Genomic DNA, 9288 nt, shown 5'->3' on the forward strand with positions numbered 1-9288 from the left:
CTGCGGGAGCTGCGGAGAAAGTGGCTGCGAGCCGCTGGCCTGGGCACCTGCGCTGCGCTAGCCGCTCTCCTGCTCTGGGGCATCCTGGGGGCCGATGACGGCGTCACCGAGGTCCTGGCTCACCGCGGCGAGGTCCTGCCCGGCAGGTTCATCGAGGTGCCCTGCTCCGAGGACTATGACAGTCACCGAAGGTTTGAAGGTACGGTGCCGCGGTGATCCAGTAAAGAACAGCACGTTCACATGAGATGCGGTGCATTCAAAATGCATGGCCGTTGCTACGGTGAACTGGTGGGATCAGGCCGAAAGTGGTGGAGGGGGTGGTGGATGACCTCCTCCTACCTGGGCGGGGAAGTGCAGGCGTTTCAGCCCGCTGGTCACCACCGAGGCCGCGGCCAGCGTTTCAGTGACGTGTCCCTCCCTGCGAGCGCCTTCTGGAGGTGGTGGTTTGTCTGGAGGGATGTAGCAGAGCTGGAAAGGGAGGGATGAGAAAGTTGAAACCAGAAAAGGCATTGGCTGTGAAGAGCGTCTTGGAGTGTTGTCACTGCGGAAAGTGTTCCAATAAGGAAGGTCACTCCCAGGATCCCTTCCCCCTCGTGGTCGCGGGTCCCATCCTGGCGCCCACCTCTGAGACTCAGGGCAGGAGGGCGTGGCCAACAGCCTGGTTAGGGCTGCCGGCTGGTCCCCAGAGGAGCCCAGAGCAGGGCCCGCGGAGGGCCAGCGGGGTTCAGCACCCTGGAGAGCTCACGCCCGTCCCGAGGAGTGCCGACAGGGCCACGTGAGACCCGCGCCCTCGGGCCTTCTTTGGCTGCTGTATTTTCCTGCACGTTCGCTGCTGCCTAGATGCTTGCTCAGTTTGAAAAACCTAACCCTAGCGACTGGGTTTTACAGGCAGAATTCAGCTTTTTTTTTTTAATTCAGAGCAGCGCTTCGAACATGAACCAAGAGGACATTGCAAATCCTTCCACCAGGGGGCGCCGCTGTGCCGCCCATGCCGGGGTCCAGAGCGAAGGAACGCGGTTCACTGGGCAGGGCCGCCCATGCGGATAGGGCTTCAGCCCCTAGCCCCCCGAAGTGTCCCGTGCTTGGACGCTGCCTCAGGCGGCTTTTCCCTCTAAAGTCCCAGCGTTCAGGACAATATTTTGCGGTGGTTAGAACTGAAGAGAAGTTTCTTTGCTTCAACGTCAAACAGTCGGAATGCGGGAGGAGGGAAAGTTGGTGTTGCACGGGAACAGACTGAGTTTGGGGAGAGGACAGTTCTGGAGACGGTGGTGCTGATAGCTGCACCGCGGTGCGAAGGCACACAGTGCCCCTGAGCTGGGCTCTTCCAAACGGTTAAAGCAGCACATCTTGTATATTTTATCACAATAAAAAAAAGAGCCGCAGCGTATTTTAAAGACTCTGTACTTCCCCTTCCTCGGTCCCCTGCGCCCTCAGGTGACAGAAGCAAGGAGGGGCTCTTCATGCGGGAGGGGCTTCCGGCCCCGCCCACCCCGTGTGTCTGCCCGGAGCGTGTCACCGCGTGCTTGTGGCGTGTACACTCACGCATGGGCGCTGACCCTTTGCAATTCACTTTCTCACCCAGGTTATGCTCTCGACTCGTATGTACTGTAGCTGCTGTGTGGCTGCTGGATTTTAAAATTTCACAATCCCTGGCGCTTGGGTTCTTTTTTATTATTTATTTATTTGTGGTTGGTTCTTTTTTAAAAATTGATTTCTAACCTAATTACATTGGAGCTAGATAATATAATCTGTATGCTAGAGATCCCGCGATATTGGTTCAGACTTTCTTTGTGGCCTATGATGTGTTGGGTGATGTCTCACGTGTACCTGGAAAATAGTGTTTTCTAACAGTTGCAGGGAAAGGTCTAAATGTTTCTCCTAGTCCAAGCTCGTGTGTACAGAGCCTCTCGTCCTCATGGGTTTCTGTCCCCTCCCCGCTCAGCTACTGAGAGGCGCGTGAGAGGCTGCACTCCTGGCTGGTCTCCCGGTCCTGGCTGCCGCGAAGTCACGGGCTGCTCTGTGCTGCGCTTTATCTTCCTGGTCAATTGTTCCTTTGATCATGAAGCTGCCTCTCTTCCCTCTCCAACAGTCTTGTCCTACAGCACATCTGGTGGCCGTACACGTCGCTCCAGGCTTCCAGTTGTCATTGTGTTTGTCTTTATCCTCCACCTTCCTGCATCGTCCGGTTCAGGAAGTAACCCTTGTAAAAATCATGTATCTGGCTTCGTTTTTTAATGAAAATACCTGTATCAGCAGGGTTGTATTCAGCCGCATGGAACCGAGGCACCCCTCCCCCAACGGCCCCAAGTAGTTTATTGTCCCGCATGGCAAGGCGCACCTTGCCATCCTGGGCCCCCCTGAGCCCATGTGGGTCCGAGCCCCTCAGTGCTCTCACTCGGCACGTGACTCGTGTGGCCCCAGGATGCTCGCTCCACCTCCAGGCTTCGGGCACACGTTCTGGGCAGGAAGCGGGGCAGCAGGGTGGAAAGCTCCAGGCCAGCCAGCCCAGGGGTCCTGAGAGCGCCCCAAGGCTCCGTGTCATCGGCTGGGTTTATCCCACGCACAACGCATGCGAGGGACCCAGCCTGCCCTTTCCGCCAAACGCAAGGAGCCTGCAGAGCTTGTCATCTCTGATGCTCCACCTCATCTTGGCCCTGGAGCTGCCCACCCAACCCTGGCCCTGTCCCCTCTGAGCTCTGAGCAGCTGCAGGTCCTGGGTGCAGAGTGACACAGCAGTGCAGGGCTCAGCGTGTGGGGAGCACGTGGTGACAGTGGCCGTGAGGCCTGGGATAGGACAATAACTAGAATCCCAAGCACAGCTCTGGTCGTCCAGGAGGGACTTTCTGATGGCACTAGATCTGCAGTGGGCAGAGTGCCAGGTACTTCCCAAGGAACCACCTGGTGCGGGCACCCGCCCAGTGAAACGTCGACACATCCTGCAGGGACTCATACCGAAAGTCATCCTTGCTTATCTGAAATTCACATCTAACTGGGCATCCGCATGTTATTTGCTGAATCTGGCCCCTTCGAGTCTTGTGGAAGGCACGGCCCCATCTCACCAAGTCCTGGAGATGGCCGCCCACAGGTGGCCTTGTTGTCGGGGCTCGGCATGGGGTCAGCATCTCATCCTGGCTCCTCTCTCTCCAGGCTGCTCCCCTACCAAGTGTGGCCGGGGTGTCACTGACGCTGTCATCAGCAGGGACGAAGCCCGGCGCATTCGCAGGTAAGACCACGCTTCTCCAAATGAGCAGGAAAAGTGGGCCTGGGGTGGGGAGCAGAGGCTCACCACTAAAAAGACCATTTAAAGAGTTCATTTCCAATTTCATAAGAATTTCCTCGTGTGCTTCCAAGGGCAGGCATAGGCTTTTCCAATTTCCAGCAGGAAGAGCCACTGCCCTGTGTGGCGTGGTTGCTCACAGAAGCCTCCAGAAGCCCCCTTCCAGGGGAAGTGGTTCTGACCCACTCAGAGGCTGGGGTTGGGGGTGCCGCTCCCATCAGCTCCTGGGGGAGCCCCAACAGGAGCCTGCTGTTCACCCACAGCAGACGGCCAGCAGGTAGTAGTTCCGTCTCCCCCAGAACTGGTGGGGCGTTAGCCTTCCGGCCGACCAGCTCTGGCTGATGTGGAGCGTCTTATTGAGAAGCAACTGGATTTCTCCTTGTTGAGGTTTTAAAAACAAGACCTTAAAGCTTAGACATCTGGCACGCTGTTCAGACACAAAACATCTTTGGAAGTGAGCGCCAGGTAGACCTGTGTCTGGCCCTCGAGCAGCCGTTGACACTGCTGACTCTGCCACGTGCCGAGCGCCCCATGAAGGCCGCTGCCCGTTTCCAGACGGCATGATGGGGCTCGCTGGGCAGAGTCACGGCATTGGGAGTTTGAGAAGTCGAGTCCCGCGGTCTAGACGTGTGCTCACACCGCGAGTGCTAACCAGCTGTTCACGGCGCATCGATTGCGAGAGACGACTTCGTGGATCTGACAGGTTGTCTCCCCCACAGCATAGCGGAGAAGGGGCTCTCCTTGGGAGGATCCGACGGAGGGGTGAGTGGCTCCCGCGTCTTTTTGCCCCGCTAAGTCTGCCGGCCCCCAAGAGGGAGGGGCAGGCACTGGATATCCAGGGCCCCCCAGTGTCCTCACCACAGACGCAGACAGGCCCAGGATCCCTGTGGCACTGCCTGCAGCCGCTCGGCGGGGATGAGCGCCCCCTATCCCCAGGCGCGTCACGGCCACCTGCTTCAGACCACACGTGCATTTCATTTCAGGCAGCTGGACTGGGGCAGGCGGGGAGCTGACGGGCAAGCCCGTGGTGGGAGCCGAGTGAGGAGGGTGACAGCCCTGGAAATGGGAGGGACTATGGGGAACAGTGGCCAAACGCTGGCTGGCGCTCCTTGCCCTCCTGGCCAGAGGCCCCCAGACCCGGTGTGGGCACTGCCACCCACTGTGGCCCGTGAAAGGCGCGTCTAGCCAGAACCTGTGAACGGACCCTTATTAGGGTCAGGGTCTTTGCAGATGTCACTGAGTGACGGCTCTCTTGACTAGGTCATCCCGGCTCACCTAAACCTCTGACAGGTGTCCTTGTAAGGGGAAGGCAGAGGGAGACCGAGCCGGGGGGTGGGGTGGGGAGGAGAAGCCGTGACGACAGAGGCCGAGGCGCACCCGCCGACCGAGGGCGCGGGCCGCAGCCGGAGACCCGCGGCTTTGTTGTGCAGTCTTTTCTCTTGAGCTCTGAACATCAAGGGGCTTCTTTCGTCACGGTTCGGCTCGGTTCAGGGGGAGTAGCTGTTGAAAACTTTCCGAGTGCGGACTCAGTTCTGCTCTTTGCGCAGCGCTCACGGGAAGTTGTCCTGCGGAAACTAACCAGATTTGATACCTTTCAGTCCAGTTAACGTTTTCAAAGCCCAGATTATGGTCAAACGAACCCCTGGGCTGGTCACTGCATCAATGAGAAAAGGCACAGACACGCCCCAGACTGGTGGCCACGTCCCCTCCCGGGACGTGGCGGACCCACAGAGGCAGGTGGGCGGTGGCGGGACACACACTGACGGCTCATTAAAAAGTGACAATCCAGCGATTCCACTCGCAGGCGTTTACCCGGCTGTCCACACAGACTCGCCCGCCTGCAGGCAAACGGGGGGACTCACTGGCTCACCCCGACACTGGGGTGCTGCGGGCAGGCAGGAGGAAAGGTCCGTCGATCCACAAACACGGTGAACAGACTGCAGGGTGGCTGCGCCACATGAGAGCCAGACCATGATGGGTGCATCGGGCACGATGCCACTTCCCCGGGGTTCTAGAAAGTGCCCATCAGCCCACCATGGCGGAAAGCACACCACTGCCTGGGCTGGGACGCCGTCGGGCTTACACGGGGGCATGAGGGAATTCGGGGGTGGTGGGCGTGTTTGTTGTTGGTGCTGGTGGTTTTGTGGGTACATCTTGATGCCAAAACTTAACGAACTGTACAACTCAAACCCCAGGAGACTGTTCTCCGCTGGTTTGACGTGGACAGAGGCACAGGGAGGAGGCTCAGGGACTGTGTTTGGTGTCAGGCCTTCGGGCTCTTTCGCGGGGGGTGGGTGGACCGTTCGCAGGATTAGACCAGAGTCTGCTCCTCTGGCAGCAGAGACCCAGACCGTCCCTCGTGCCCTGCCGGCTTCCTTGGGTCCCAGGGAGCCGCCTCTTGTGGACCTGGGGAGCGCGTGGGGCGGGTCTCAGAGCGCAGCGGATGGCGCCCCCTCCAGTCGCCACCACGTGGCCTCACGCTCGGCTCTGCCAACGTGTTTCACAGGCGTCCATCCTGGACTTGCACTCCGGGGCCCTGTCTGTCGGGAAGCACTTCGTGAACCTGTACAGGTGAGAACCCCAGGGGCGGCGGGCCCGGCGGCTGGGCCTGAGTGGGCTGTGTGCGTCTCCTCATCTCCTGACTGGGGCCTGAGTGAGGCAGGCACGTTGGATCAGAGCGGCTTCACGCGTCCCGTGGACTGGGACCTGGACCGACCAGGCGGGCGGAGGCCGTGGCCTCCTCAGAGGGAAGGGACTTTGCTCACCGAGCATCAAGCATCCAGCATCAGGGACCAGCCTAGTGCTACATCGGGGCTCCTAGGGAACCCAGGACCTGCCCGAGGCCAAGGAACAGGGGCCTGAGGGCCAGGAGGGGCCGGATGCCATCAGCTGTTCAGGGCCAGCTATTTTCAGGGACTCGTGGGTTAGCTGGAAAAAATACTGAATTTAAAGGAAAAATAAATAAAGCGTTACATTTGTTAACACTCTTTACTTTTTCACAGGTACTTTGGGGATAAAATAGAAAACATCTTCTCAGAAGAGGACTTCCAGCTGTACCGGTGAGGGGGAGACCGGAGGGGGGGCGGCGGCGGGAGGGCGCAGACTGGCCCCTGCTGGCCCCCCTTCTGTTTCGGTTAGGAAGCACCGGCAGCCGGGATGGGGGGCTGGGAGCCAATCTCGCCCTGTCGGGGGGCTGGGCGTGTTTGGAATCCCAGGCGAAGGCGCAGCAGAAGTCATGGGAACAGCGCCAACATTAAGAGAGGTGGGGTGCCCAGTGAGCTGAGCTTAGGGGTCACTGGGGGCGTCTGCTGTGCCCGGTTGGGGCCCCTGCCTGGATGGGAGCGCCCTGCAGCCGGTGACATGCACACAGGGCCAGCCGGTGGTCTGAACACGTTAGCATAGTTTGTGCACTGCTGTTCTTGAGCTGTGTCGCGTGGCACGTGGGTTGAGGACTTCAGCACACGGCTCAGCCCCCTGGACAAGCCAAAGAGGAGCCCGTGTGCGCATGGGGCACCCCCCTGCTGGGTCAGGCTGGAGCCCCAGCCCCCGGCCATGCCCGGTGTCACCTCAGTGCAGGGCTGGGGTCCTCCAGGCCTCTCTGTGCTGCCCAGGGACACATGAGACATGTGCAAGGCCACTCGCCTTCATCACTGCTTTTGTCCATCCCTGTAGACACTGCCCCATCGGGCTGGGTGCCGTGGTTATTCCTATGAGGAGCCAGTCCCAGGGTTCCTGGTCATGCCCGTACTGTGCCATGTCACTTGTGTGCGGGGCGTGGGGCGCCATGTGCATGGAGCCGTGTGCTATGTGTGTGGTGCCGTGTGCATGGAGCTGTGTGCTGTGTGCTGTGTGTGGGGTGCCGTGTGCTATGTGCAGGGTGCCGCATGAGGGGTGCCATGTGCCATGTGCACGGAGCCGTGTGCCGTGTGTGGGGTGCCGTGTGCCGTGTGCGGGGTGCCATGTGCCGGTTCGCCGTGCCATGTGCCGTGCGTGGGCTGCCATGTGCGGGGTGCCGTGTGCACGGAGCCGTGTGCCGTGTGTGGGGTGCTGTGTGCGCGTCTGTCTTCCTGCCCTCCAGCGTCAGCGTGGCCCGCGCGGGCACAGAGGGACGCACGGAGAATTCTCTCCGCGGCCGTGCTGCTCCGGTGACGCGTGTGCCCTCCCTTGCAGAGACGTGCGGCAGAAGGTGCAGCTCGCAGTCGCCCGGGCCTTTGGCGTCAGCGCGTCCTCGCTGCACCTGACGAAGCCCACGTTCTTTTCCCGCATCAACAGCACGGAGGCCCGGACGGCTCACGACGAGTACTGGCACGCGCACGTGGACAAGGTGCGTCCCGGCCGCCCAGCGCGGCCGTCTGGGCCCCGAGCACCTGGGCAGCGCCTGTGCGTCCAGGGCTGGCGGCCCCTCCCCGGTGCTGGGTGCACCCTCACTCAGCTGGGAGATGCCGTCGAGGACGTAAAGCTTGTTTCCCACGTGACGGTGACAAGAAGCTCGTGACGCGCTCGTGAGGAAGCAGCGGGGGCCCTGGGGCTGGACCAGACGCAGGTCGGGGACGTGGGGACGTCCAAGGGGCATCAGGGCCAGCTCATTCACCTGCAATGGGTTCAGACACCAGCCCAGTGCACCCGTGACCGGGCCCCGTCCACCGCCCCCTCATGGCGTCAGCAGTCACTGACCTGTGGGAACAGTCACCCAGACCTGTTATTTCATTAGGGTGCTGGGCGAAGACCTTGGGTATAAGATAATCGTAGATGTTGCTGAGAAAGAGCCAAGGTTTGACAGCAGGGGTCCCCAACCCTGGGCCGCTGACCAGTGCCGGTCCATGACCGGTTAGGAACCGGGCCGCTCAGTAGGAAGTGGGCGGCCGGCGAGCAGCGAAGCCCCATCTGTGTCTGCAGCCGCTCCCAGCACCAGCATCTCCGCCTCAGCTCCACGTTGGACCATCAGGCACTCGATGCTCACGGGAGCGGGAACTCTACTGTGACCTGTGCATGTGAGGGACCTGGGTGGCACGCGCCCTCTGAGAGCCTGGCGCCTGATGGGCTGGGGCGGAGCTGGGCGGTGGCGCCTGCGCTGGGCAGCGGCTGCAGGCACAGGGTAACGTGAGCAGGGAGGTTTGACTGCACCGAGACCGTGACGAGTCAGGTGCTTGCAGACATGTCAGAACCCCGTCGGTGAGTGGCAGGCGGCAGTTGAGCCGCACTGGTGACGGGCTCTGAGTTGGAACCTGACCCTGTCTGAGTCCGCGCGTGACCCGCCTGCCATTCATTTGCCACTTCCGTCTGTGCCTCTTTCCCACGCTGCACACCTGTGTCAGCCACCGTTCTCATGAGCCCACGAGCAGACTCGCCAAAGCGAGTGAAGCACAAGCGTCCCTGGAGAGCTGCTTTGGAAAGGGGGCAAGACCCAGCGGCGAGACAGCAGGAGACGCTAGGGCGGCCAACGAAGAGAAGCTGCATTTGGGAGAAAATTCCAAGAGTCCTACTTCGATCGCGGGTGCCCTGCAGCAGGCGACACCCACTTCCCCAGCCCGCTTCGGGTAATGTGTGGCGACCGGCGACCCGCGACCCAGCAGCCACGCAACCTTCCAAACCGCTTCGCCACAGGAGACCAGACACCCAGTGTTCAAAGACAAACCTTTGAAGTTTTCCAAAGGGAAACGCGTGAGCACGAATTGCTGGAGCGGCGTGGGGAAAGGCCACCGCCGCGCCGAATGCGTCCGCACGGAGCGCGTCGTTCGTAGCCGCCGACCGCGTCGCTGCAGCTGTGAAGCCCTCGACGGTCGGCGAGGAGTTGACCCTGCCTGCTGCTAAGGACACCTGTCGTGGACTCTTAGGAGACTGCAGCGCGCAGGTGGCTTGTGAGCGTCTTTCGGCCAGCACGGATGGAGCAAATGGCAGAGGGTCTGAGGCTGGGCCGTCAGGGGCCCGTGCGTCGCTGTGGCACGCGCTCCAGGCCGACGAGTCTGCGGGCGTGGACAAGGCAACAGGCTGGTTTTCGTGCCATCTGTGTT

At 60.9% G+C, this 9288-nt stretch overlaps 1 protein-coding gene across 2 annotated transcripts in view; it reads left to right on the forward strand.

The window, feature by feature from the left end:
* Positions 1-9288, forward strand: part of OGFOD3 (2-oxoglutarate and iron dependent oxygenase domain containing 3) — a 15640-nt gene that overhangs the window by 1543 nt on the left and 4809 nt on the right. For both annotated transcript variants that reach the window (XM_011373654.2, XM_023519640.1), the window contains 6 exons: positions 21-199; positions 3148-3223; positions 3997-4039; positions 5784-5848; positions 6280-6336; positions 7448-7601. In XM_011373654.2, coding sequence (XP_011371956.1) covers positions 21-199; positions 3148-3223; positions 3997-4039; positions 5784-5848; positions 6280-6336; positions 7448-7601 — 574 coding nt within the window. The remainder of the gene's footprint in view (positions 1-20; positions 200-3147; positions 3224-3996; positions 4040-5783; positions 5849-6279; positions 6337-7447; positions 7602-9288) is intronic.

The sequence above is a fragment of the Pteropus vampyrus genome, unplaced genomic scaffold (assembly GCF_000151845.1).
Source record: "Pteropus vampyrus isolate Shadow unplaced genomic scaffold, Pvam_2.0 Scaffold227, whole genome shotgun sequence".
In the NCBI taxonomy this organism is placed as follows: Eukaryota; Metazoa; Chordata; class Mammalia; order Chiroptera; family Pteropodidae; genus Pteropus; species Pteropus vampyrus.